At 47.8% G+C, this 12,290-nt stretch overlaps 1 protein-coding gene across 1 annotated transcript in view; it reads left to right on the plus strand.

The window, feature by feature from the left end:
• The first annotated feature begins 2,704 nt into the window (after positions 1 to 2,704).
• PRKCH (protein kinase C eta) overlaps positions 2,705 to 12,290 on the plus strand; it is a 113,318-nt gene continuing 103,732 nt past the window's right edge. The window contains exon 1 of the mRNA XM_053981017.1: positions 2,705 to 3,147. Coding sequence (XP_053836992.1) covers positions 2,788 to 3,147 — 360 coding nt within the window. The 5' untranslated portion in view covers positions 2,705 to 2,787. The remainder of the gene's footprint in view (positions 3,148 to 12,290) is intronic.

Raw genomic sequence — 12,290 nt, forward strand, 5'->3', positions numbered from 1 at the left:
TCTGACTTCATGTCGCTGCTCAGTTCTCTTTGAGAACAGGACATTTGGCCTTTGGCTGGGAGTTCAGAATAGGGGTGTGTTCAGATGCTGTTTGAGATGATCTGTTCCAGACTGGTTTGAGTGCATAAACAAAATTAATTAGATTCACATCATATGAGTCCACAGGATTGATTTTTTCCTGCAGCAGAAAACTGGCTCACACTGCTGTTCACCAGAAATACTTACAACTGTGGCTCACCTGCTTTTTTCCACGAGTTTTACAATACTTGCTAGGTTTATTTGAAGTCTGGGATAGAGGAATCACGTTATGACATGAGATTCCAATGAACCACTGTATAGAAAAAGTTATTTACGTCCTCACTCCTATTATGGATGAAACTCCAGCATGGCAAAGTACTTCACCTTATGTGATTAAGCAGAGGAAATGGCACTGTCTGAGCCTTTAACCAGCAGATTTTTGTCTTCTCCCTGTTTCTGACAGTAAATATGTGAGCCAGCCATTACTTCTAACACATAATGCTTGGGGTGACTTTCATCTCTGCCTGCTCAGGAAACTGAGGAAAAGGTAAAGAGAAATTTTGACAGTATTATGTCACTCAGTGATTGTAATTCATGTTTATCTCTTAAGTATAGTTAACCAAACGTTCTTCACTGCTATTGCACTGAGCCCTTTGAAAGGGCTCCAAGCAAAGTAAAATCTGTATTTGATGATTTGGAATTTACAGAGTGAGTGCTTCACCCTTTCTAAGGCCTTCAGCCTCATCCTTTGGGTACTCATGCTGGGTACTTTAAAGTTCAGGCTGTCTTTAAACCTTGTCTGCAGCCCTGAGTGAGTCCTGGTGAAGTCTTCTAAGAACTCTGGGTTGCCCATGATGGTCAGTATGGATTCTGCCCTGGCTTCAAGGGACAGCTCATAACTCAGAAGGACAGAATTGGTGAAAGTACCAAATGACAGATACTGGTGCTCTTGAAAAGGTAAATATGAGACTTTTTTATTTTATGGTGTCATGAAAGATGAAGTGGTGAATCCAGACACAAAAGCAGTAGCAGATACACAGCTGATAAAAGGAAATCTTTATTTCTGACCAGCTCACTGCTGTGGGATACTGGAATCCAAGAAGGTACAAAGACTAAACCCAGGGAAAAGAAAATTACCTAGAATGATCACAGCTAATGCTAAAATGCATTTCAGAAGGAACATCAACACAAAAATCCTAAGTCTACAAGTCTTTTATGAGAAGAGAGTACTCTGTTTACTTGGCCATACCTGCTGTTAAAAGATCTGGAGCCAGTCACTCCTGGAAACAAAATCCCAGAATGTGGGGTGGCAATTTCAAAAACTAAGCCTGTATTTCTCCTCAGGATGAGCTGTCCTAACCAAGCTAAAAAAAATCTTAAACACTTGTCTTCTCCAGTTAATAGTGACAGAGCAAGGAACTTAAAAGCCTTGAAAGGAGACCTGTCAGAAGTCTGATTTAAGAGTCTACAAGTTTTTCTGGCAGAACAGTTGCTTCCATGTGAGGAGTGATCACATTACTGAACCTGTTCCACCTGCTCTCTCCAGAGGAGGCAATCAGAGACAACCTGCTCTGTCTGAGGCTTGGAAGGAGCCTTGGCTTGGTGCTCCTGCAAAACTTGGGACTTCTAGAAGAAGAAAACAACATGGCAAAGGGGGCAAGCGAGGAAAGGGCATGGGAGAAAACAGAGACGGTCTGCTAGGGAATGTGAAAGATGGCAGAGCTGAGGTAAGAGGAGTGGTCTGGAAAAAAAAAAGAAAAAAAAAAAAAAAGAACCACATCAAAAAAACGCTGCCAGCTGTTAGCCACTCTTGGCACCATCCAGCTGTGGTGGGGTCACTCAAAGGACCGCATCTTAGGGAGCACAACCTAATTCAGACGATGCCGGCTGAACAATGCCACCGGGAATGCAGGATTTCATTGTTCCCTACCCAGTTCACACCGCTTTGCTGTGAAATCTGCAAAGCAATTAAAACTAATTAAATTCCGACTTTATTAAGTGCGATCAACCCCCCGAAGACAATCCACCCTAAAAACAACCCTGCACGCCGAGTGCCAGGCACGTTAATCACCCGCAATTAAGCCCCAAACGGCGGAGCCAACCCATCCTTGTGTTCATCGCGCACGTTCTCCCGGCTGAGCGATGCGGGAAGGCGCCGGCAGCCAAGGGCGAGGTGCGGGCGGCGGAGGCAGCGCTGCTCTGGGTCGCTCCTGCCCCCGTGCAGCCGCCGAGGGGCCGCGGGTCCGAGCGGCGGGCGCAGCCCCAGCCCTTCCCGGGAGGTGCTGAACGGGGGCTTGGAGTCCCGGGGGTCGGAGTCACTCGGGGGTGTCTCGGAGCTTGCCCCCGGGGCTGTGTGCTCTCCCGGGGCCGGGCAGCGGCCGCTCCTCGCCCCGCGCCGGGGGCTCCGGGCCGCACCTCGGCAGCAGCGGGACGGGACGGGCCGAGCCGTGCGCTCCCCGCCCTCACGGCGCGGCTCCGCGGCTCCTCCCCGCCCGCCGCCGCCGCCCCACGCCCAGGTGTCCCCGAGCCGGATCGTGCCGCTCCCCCGCGGCAGGAGCAGCCCGGGCCGGGCGGCGGAGCGGCGGCGGGAGCGGGCGGGGCGGTTCCGGAGCCCCGGCAGAGCCCGGGGGCGGGCGCGGTGCCACCGCCCGGCCCCCTGAGGAGGCGCGGCGGGGCTGCGCCGGCCCGGCAGGAGAGGCTGGGTGCCTCTCCCGGCGGGAGCGGGCTCTGGCTCTCCTCCCGGCGCCCGGGCGCCCCGGGGGCGCGGCCATGTCCGGAGCCATGAAGTTCAGCGGGTACCTGAAGGTGCGGATCGGGGAGGCGGTGGGGCTGCAGCCCACCCGCTGGTCCCTCCGGCACTCGCTCTTCCGCAAGGGCTACCAGCTCCTGGATCCCTATGTCACCGTCAGCGTGGACCAGGTGCGCGTGGGGCAGACCAGCACCAAGCAGAAGACCAACAAGCCCACCTACAACGAGGAGTTCTCGGCCACGGTCACCGACGGCCATCAGATCGAGCTCTCCGTCTTCCACGACACCCCCATCGGCTACGATGACTTCGTGGCCAACTGCATCTTGCACTTCCAGGACCTGCTGCGCTCCGCCGCCCCCAGCGACACCTTCGAGGGCTGGGTGAGTACCCGTCCGGAGGAGAAGCCGGGAGAGCTCCTCTGGGAATGAATGAAGGGCACTGGCGGCGCCGGGGCTTGTCCTTGCATGCCTGTGCCGCAGACGCGCAGCCCGGTGTGTGTCTGCAGGTACACAGGTGTGCTCCTTCACGCATCTGTTTGTGCCCCTCTGCTTCACATTTGCTCAGGCTGCTGTTCCTTAGGGACCCTACGGACCCTCAGCTGTCGTAGCTTGAGGGTGAGGACGCTGTAGTGGAGGGCTGTGAAGTCTCTCCTCATGTTTGTAAATGAACGGAGACAGGACCTGTAATACGTAACTTGCAAACTACACCAGCAAATTCACACAAAGGTATTCCTCCCTCCTTTTGCTCAGCACACAGAGGCGCACTTGGAGACTCGGATACCTGGGTTGGACGTATTTCTGCCCAGCTCTACACATGCTTGCACAATAGCTTGATGTGTGCATGTGGATTTCTTTGACTTCTTAGCAGAATGGCAGGACTAGTCTTGTGTCTGTTATGTACACTGCTGCTCTGCGTCAATGCAGTTTCACTCTGAGCTAATTCTAGGTTATTTTCAGGTAAATGTCACTTGTATGCAGCCCAGAGAACCTCGTTCATGGATTAGTCCTGATGGTGAGAGAAACAGTACAGTCTCTAAAGTTGTACCTTTGTTTCCAGCCTTGTAAAGGAGGACAAGGTGACTGCATTGATCCAGCCAGTTTGCTGGTAAGAGTTAGTTTGATAAAAAAAGGCATTTATTCTGAGTAGAGAAGGTGCAGAAGTGCTGAGAATATTCAAGGCTGTGATGGGTATAAACTTTTTGAGGCCAAGAAGTTCAGGATATGCGGTCAGATAACCACCACAATAAAACCAGGTGTTGAGGCTGACACCTCAACGTATAGAGAACAGATAGACATCTTGATCCTATCACTGGTGAGAATGCTGGGACTTTCTGCTCTCAGTCAGTGTCTGTGACTGAGGTGCGATGCTACACACCTTTGGGGTGATTATAGGCAATGATTAATAAATGTATATTGGGGCCATTTAGTTAGGCCCCTTATGGATAGGTGTGAGGTTCATGCACTGGAGGTGTTCTCTCTCAGTCCCTGATGCGGTTTTTGTGTCGGACAGAAGGGTCCCAGCCAGTCTCCAGTGGCTTAGCTGAGGTGCTGCTCCTGACAGCCCAACCAGAGCTTAGGTAATGGGGTTTGCCTGGTGCATGCATGCCCAGCTTCCCACACTTCCTGTGTCCCTGGAAAGTATCTGCTCTGCTCCTGGGGTTTGTGCTAAACCAGTTTCAAATACAGAACAGACCCCCATGGGCAAGGCAGAGAGTGAGCTTGGGATAGAGCTATGTGGTTTTGAGGGTTTTCTTGATGTTTAAGTTGCTGGGGATGTTTGCTGTTTAGAGAGGCCCAGTCCTCTAGGGAGGCTGGAGTCCTGGACACACTGGAGCTGGCTACACGTGGAGTGGGACTCCTCTGCTGCAAAGGTGGTGGCCTTATTTACATTACTGAAATACCTGTCATAATACTGCTGCTGGTGTGGATCCACATACATTTCTGCCATTTAGTCCATCCTGCAGTGCTGATTTTTAGGGCAGATGCAGACTGTGGCCTGAAATAATAATCTGTTCTTTGGTGAGGAAAAAGTTTCTAATCCTTGCGGGATAGACGTGTGTTTTATGAACAACTGTACCTGTGAGCTGATGGGTGCAATGGGGTGGGAAATCAGAGAATTCTTTTAACTAGATTGATGGAAACTGATTTTATATTTGGGCATGTAGACAGAGGCTAAGAGCTGCTGCTCTCCCTTTAAATGAATGTCTGAAACTTACAGCTGGGGTGGATTTCGTGGGGAATGAGCAAATGTTTGTCTTCTGTTGCCTTTCTCTCTCCCCTCCCTTCTGATTTGCTTCGTTAGCATCTCACATAGCGTGCAGCCTGGATCACATGATGACAGGGAACAGCATCTTGCCCTGATAATTTAATATGTCTTGATAAATCCAGCAAGGCTGTCACGGGAGTTTGTGTAACCAGAAGAATAGGAAATGCTGGTTTGTACTAACCCAAGGTCTATGAGCTGCTGGCACAAGGCGAAACACCGCAAGGAAATGTGGATGATTTGAAACACCTCCACTCCAAAATCCTTAATTTCTGTCCTTTTTCCATCCCCAAAATAAAAGCACAGATAGACAACTAGGGAGTGAATCAAATGAGAGGAAAATTGGTGAATCTTCCCAAGTTTAACGTGGCTTATGCTTACTTGGCTGTGCACAATTTTTCATTTTGATTTGAAATAGAACTTTTATGTTCACTTTTCTGATACAGTATTTCGGTAAAATCCAAATGATTACTAACAGGCAAACAGGGCAGTTGGCTGCTTCTGCTCCCTGAGCTCTCCTCCTGAGAGGAAGCTATCAAGAATTACCTATGGCAGTCTTGGTGTCAGCTGTCAGGCTCATGCTGCTCTGTTTATAAACATGGATTTTCTCCTGCTGAAAGAAAAAAATAAGTGTTTAGTTGTAACATCGGTCAGCACCTTTTGTGAGACCTGTAGGAAGTTTCAGTGAGAGGCAAGGAGGAGCAGTTGGTGTGTAAGAGTTGGTGCTTCCCAGATGACTTGCAGGTACATAACTGCAATTATGACCTGAACACTTATGCAGATGAGTAAGTGTATGGACATGAGCTGTCTCATCAGTAATGCTTATACACCTGAGTCATCCCACTGGGTGCTGGGGCAGTGTTCTCTGTTCATGGTTTGCTTTAAAATTCATGTTTCAGAGACTTCAAAACTGACCCTTTTCCTTGTAACCATTCAGGTTGTTTTCCAAAGTCTTTCTAGAAAACACATTAGCATGGTCTGGATAGCTTCTAATTTGCGTGTTTGTTGTTACACACATTTGACTTATTTTCCAAGGATCAAATTTGCAAGACCTTATTAACTTCAAGATCCTTCTCACTGTTTCCCCTTTCTTATATTAACTTGTCAGGTTTCAGCAAAGTCATTTTTATTAACATTTTCAATTAAACGCCGTAGTGCCTTCACCGTGCTGTAACGCAGTCACAGCTGAGTGCCATCTCCCCAGTGCCATGTTCTGTCTCTGGTAGGAATTTGCCTGTGTGGGTGTGAGATTGTGCAAACCTGAATGGTTACATTTTACACAGGTGTGCATGACCAGGTGCAGGGAGGGAGCTGAGCTGTTTGCTGGGATTTACATCAGGGCTGAAACTTGCCTCTTGAAAGCATTTAATTTTGCACTAGCCTGTGCTAGGATCTTTTTACTTGACATATGCACCTTTAAAAGGTATTATCTCCTCTTTGACTGTCTCTGAGTGCAGTATAGAAAGCTGTCATATATCAGTGAAACAAATGGAGTGTAGCTGAAATGGGCGATGTTTACAGTACCTAGGATTATTCCTGAGTTTTATGTAGTAGCTGAAGTAATTTTTAACCTTGGGGAAACACTCTTTACAGATACTGAATGGCATTGTTACAAGGGGATTATTTAATCACAGTTGTAAAAATTGTTAGTCCCTGAGTGGAGATGCCATAATTTCTAAGACTTTAACAAGGAGTAGAAATTTAAACCTTGATCTTGAAGTAGCAGATAATGAGACTACACTGAAGGAAATCACATAACAGATGGGCTATAAGATTAGTGAGCCAGTCACAACTTCCTGATGAGTTTGTTGCCATTCGCTCGTGTGCAGGAAGAGATTAAGGCAATTCTTGTGTGTTCCTTCACTTCAGCTCTTTTGCCTGTATGCTTCCCTATAATTTTTTTTCTTTCTTAGGGCAGAAATAATTGTGTTTCACCCATGTTTATATACAATTATATTTCTTGAAAGTGAAGTTCAAGAGCTAAAAGATAATTCACCTTCTCTCCAGAACATCATGGCCATGGCAGAGAGGCAGAGTGCTGCAGGTCAAATATAATATGGTTGCCTCTTCTTTTGACTCCTGCTTGACTGCAGGGTTCTTCAGGTGGGCAAAAGTTGCTTCAGGAAGCCAAAATACTTTATAGCTCTTGACAGAGGATTTTGTGATGCAGTATTTTGTGTCTGCCCAACTGTAGAGATAAATGAAGCTTGTAGAGCTGGAATAAGTGGTGTCTCCATGCACGGAGCAGCAGCAGGCTGGGGTGAAGTCCATTTGACTTCTGTTTCCATGCACACGACAGTGGTATACATAGTGCAGATCTCTGATCTGTGTGAAGGTCACACTGCATATTAATTAGGCTTGAGCAAAACGAGCTCCTTCCCTAACTTTTTGGAAGCTTTGTTTCTGTAATTGTTATTACTGATATGCAGTTACTATGTTGAATAGGACTTGTGGAGAGATATGCCCACTGCAGGAGGTAAGATGGGTCTGAAAGCTACTGGAATTTCAGCTTTTCTTTCTTTCCTTTAGCATAAAGTTGTCCTTTGGCCCTATGAACGGACCCCCTCAAAATGTCAAAAGAGACCCAGGACTACCTGAGAGTGCCCTGCAGCCCAAGACAAAGGCTGTAATAAGTAAGGGAAAATTTGTTGCTATTTGTCAGGTGTTAATAGTCTGTGGGGGTGTGATGCTAAAAACAGTTGTTCTGACTGAGGCAGATGAGACAGCTGACTGTCACAAAGAGCTGCACACGTACTGCCCTGTTTCAGCATCAGAAGTTGAGCTGTTTGGAGTCCTGTTTCTTGCTCCTCCCCAGTAAAAGACCTGGCTGGCAGCTGTGAGAATCCTTGGAGAACATGGGAATTTTGCTTGAGAGGAGAGAGTGTTTGGCTGGGAAGATTTGACCCAAGCATGAGAAGAGCCAGTTTCCAGTATTTGGGGCCAGTAGAAGGTTATGGGACTGGTGTTCTTGTCCTGGCTTTGAATTGAGTGCAGCAAGATATGAGTTTGGCTCTCAAGGTTTTCTGGGGGGCAGCCATATGGGCAGTGAAGTGACAGTGTTCCTGTCCCCTTCAAAGATATTGTCACTGCATTCATCAGGGACTGTGGCTGAGGCGGGGGAGTTCTGTGCCTGGGGCAGAGCCAGAATTCCAGGAGTGCAGGACAAGGCAGGACAGAAGAGTCCAGGCAATTGGGTACTGCAGTGACCTGGAGGGAAATGGTCACATGGCTGATGGGCATCCTTTGGGTACTCTTGCCACCAAAAGCAGTGGCAGTCACCTCGAGGTGACTGGAATGATGTACTGGAGTACTGCATCCATCCCTGGGGCCCCTCAATAAAAGAAAAATATGGGCTTTTTGGAGGGAGCCCAGAGGAGGCCATGAAGATGCTCAAAGGGCTGGAGCACCTCTGCTATGAGGACAGGCTGAGAAGAGTTGGGGTTTTTCAGCTTGGAGAAGGCAAAAGGGAGGCCTGGCAGCACCTTTCAGTGCCTAAAGGGGCTAAAATAGAGCTGGGGAAGGATTTTTGTCAAAAGCATAGAGACAGCAAAAGGGTAATGGCTTTAAACTGATAGAGGGGAGATTTAGATTGGATGTAAGGAAGAAATTTTTTACAATGAGAGTGGCACAGGTTGCCCAGAGAAGCTGTGGATGCCCCATCCTGGGCTGTGTTCAAGACCAGGCTGGATTTGGCTTGGAGCAACCTGGTCTGGTGGAAGGTGTCCCTGTGCGTGGCAGAGGGTATGGAATGAGGTGGTCTTTAAGGTCCCTTCTATTCTGTGGTTCTCTCAAGCCCTTGTTGGTGTGGTTGGCTGGAGTGGGGGGCTGACTTTGATGCCAGGGGTACCTTTACATTCCTGCTGATGGAGTTGCTGATGAACCAGTTGGAACCCCTGGTTGGAGGGAGAAGAGGCAGCCAAGGGCTGATGCCCACATTGCCCACATTTGGTCACGTTAGACGCTCATGAGAAGGTGTTTGCAGGCCTGCACCCGCAGCCCTGAGGGTGCTTTTTGCAGAGAGGCTGTGAGGAGGAGGAGGGGGCAGCAGGGTGACCGCAGCACAAGTGAGCCCAGCACCCCAGGAAGCTCTGTCCCCAGCCCTGCGCCCTGCTGGCCCCACCTCACCCTGGTGGTGGTTTATATTTAGCTTTTTCCACTAGTCTTTTAGTAAAGCACATTTCACCCAGGCTGTCAGAGGCTTTCTGTTTGGAGTATTTTCTGAGTAATGATTTGGTTTCTGGCCATTTTGAGCTTATAGGCAATAAACTCTGCAGAACGAATTGTCAAGGGGGCCATTTGAGCTATTGAAATGCCATTAGAAAGTCTACTGATTTACAGGGTAATTCAATATGAAAAACATATCCCTTACTGAAGTGAATAAGACTCCCACCCTTTCTTCACAAACTATCAAGGCTCCTTTGATGTTTTAGGCTTCAGCTATTGTGCTTTGCTAATACAGCCAGAAAACTGGGGGCCTTTTGTGTAACCATGGAGAAAAAGATGAACAGCAGAGTTACCACATGAAATGAGTTACTGGCAGCTTTTATAAGGATTCTGGATCAGCATCGCACCTTCTTGCCTCCCAGATTTCATCCTATTTAGGCATGCAGTTAAGACATGTCAGACCATGCTGCAAATTTAATTTCTTCTGGAGACAATGAGCAATCTTTGCTCTGATTGCTTGCTCCACCCCTGTGCTATTTGTAGGGCCATGCTGGACCCAGGCTGGAGTTGTGGATAACTAACCTGGCGCCGTGTCCTGGTGGAGATCACCACATGGTTGTTCCTCTCCCAGGCCATGCCCTTTTGCTGGCTGCTTGTGAGGGAAAGCCCTGCTTTATAATAATGATATCAAAGATAAATATGTTTCTGAAACAAAGAACATCCAGAAGCGTCCCATTAGCATTGCTAAGCCACTTAGGGTAAGCCAGACAAACAACTATATTTCTGCAATGCCACTGATATTTTTGTATGCTTTGATATGATGAGATGTTGTCATCACTTAGGGAGGTCAATTGTTGAGGAAGCCATCCTGGTTTAATTTAGAAGCCAGCACCACGAGCAGATGTGAGCCAGCTTTTGTCGCATTTGAGCAATGCTGTGTGGAAACAAGCATCCCTCAGCAGCTCCTGTGCTCTTGATATTCAGTGTCTGTCCTGGGCCCAAGGTGATGGAAAAAATTGCTTTTTCACTGCCCCTGCAAGACCTTTTGTGCCCTTGTTGTGCTAAATCAGAGGCATCTAATCAATGTCCAGATCTATCCCGCAGGCTGCCAGAGCAGTCTGACCAGCTGATGGCCCCACTCCCTGCGCTGCTCTGTCCTGGGGCTCCTCCAATGTGGGGCAGCTTGCAGGCAGAAGAGTTGTTCTGGTAACTGCCAGTTTTTTTTTTTTTTGGCTGGTCTTCCTTGTGAGACCCACTGCATCTTCAGAAAGCCTCATGCTCTCCAGCCTGCTGGTGCTCTGTGTTCAGATGCAGCTCTCAAGCAGAGACAGGATGCCTGTGACCTGTGTGACAAATGGATGGCACACCCCGGGCTGTCTCCTCTGAGTGCCACATTGCAAAGCAATTAAACCCATCCCGGGGAAGATGCTCTCCTGGGCTGCAAAGCCACAGGGATTTTGGGATGTCAGGTCTGGGATAAGATTTTCACTTGCTGGCTGGACCTCCGTGGCTCTGGATGGGAATTTCAGTGCTCCACCATGTGGTGTGGATCTGCCCTTTGGGTCAGCACAGCTCACACAGAACTGAAACCCAGCTGCTGTCACTGTGCTTACCCAGGAGCTTTGCCAGTGCAAAAAAATGTTGGCAGGGGAAGAAGGAGGGAGGGAGGTATGAATCTGTTAGATGACATTACATAAGGGCTTTTTCTTGGTGCTCACCTGCGCAGTTTCGTAAGTTTTGACTTTTGTGAGTGAGTTGGTTGTATTTGAATCAGTGATACAGTGGCAGCTCTCCAGACTCCTTCCAGGAGGGATCTCCTTTCTGTGGAACAGGTAGGAGATGAAGTATTGATGCAGAAACACAAGCTGGGCAGCTTTGGTAGCTGACTTCAGTTTGTGAAATGGGAGATAGAATAAATAATCTATTTTTTAACCAACATGAGAATGCTATTTAGGCCTTAGTGGAATTTCTCTCTTATTTTTATTTTTTTACTTTTTATTGTAGTACAGATATTTCTGTCAAAATGGGGAGAGGAGGAAAATGCATCCATGCAAGGCACATTTCTAAATGTGTGATTTGCTGTATGAGTGTTGCATGTCTGCTGTATGTTTAAAAAAAGACTGGTACAATCATTTGCAGTGTGAAATCACTTAACAGATCAGTAGAGCCCAGTAATCTCTCAAAATGAGGCAGTAAGGGACAGGATGTGAGAAACAGGCTGTGTGTCTCTGCTGTCCCAGGACTTTACATCTAATAGTAAGAATCACAGTGACAGATTGTCTGATAATGTGCAGCCAGGGGCTGAGGAGAGGTTTGAGCTGCTACCTCCATATCTGACACTGTGGTGTTTTTCCTGCCTTTCTCTCATACATTCTATATTAGCCATTCTCAGAGACAGGATTTTGACTTGCCAGCTGGTCTCATTTGGTGTGAAAGAGCAACTCGCACCTCTCTGCAGCACCTCTGGCTTCCAGCTCTTTCTCGCTCTCTGGCCTGCTCTGTGGTTTCTGTTTTGCCTTTGCTTGTTTCTTTTTTTTTTTTTTTTTTAATTCCTTGCCATCAGTCTGCATTTTAGCATAGCACAGTCTTTTGCTTTTTTTCTCATGAGTGCATTTAATTTTACTCTGTCACGTAAGCAAGGCATCCCTTGGAAATTAAATTCTTCATGTAGATCTCCACTTGCTAAATTTAGTGTCTTAAACCTCCTATGATAGCAGTAGCATCTTAGTTTGGGAATCCTGCTGTCATTTTTGGATAGAAAAATGTTTGCCATCCTTCACAGCTTTATAGATGCTGTAGTAGGTTCAAGCAGGACCAGTGCTGCTGGGTGCTGTGGGTGTGAGTCAGAGGGAGAAGTGCACTGTCAGAGGGATCATTTAGGGCTGTGGCAGCTCTCTGGAGCTGGCTGGCTCCACAGTCAGGATGGGAAAGAGGATGACAGTTTAACTATGACAGTAAAAGTCAGCATGGGATGTCTGTGCTCCAAAGTGCTTTTATCTGACAAAATAGTTGCAAATCAGTGCTGTCTCTGATAGCATTGGAGCTGGCTTGTCAATGTGTGAGTTAGTTCCTAGAGGGATTCTCTCCACCTAGACTG

This window comes from Vidua macroura, chromosome 6, assembly GCF_024509145.1.
Source record: "Vidua macroura isolate BioBank_ID:100142 chromosome 6, ASM2450914v1, whole genome shotgun sequence".
NCBI lineage: Eukaryota > Metazoa > Chordata > Aves > Passeriformes > Viduidae > Vidua > Vidua macroura.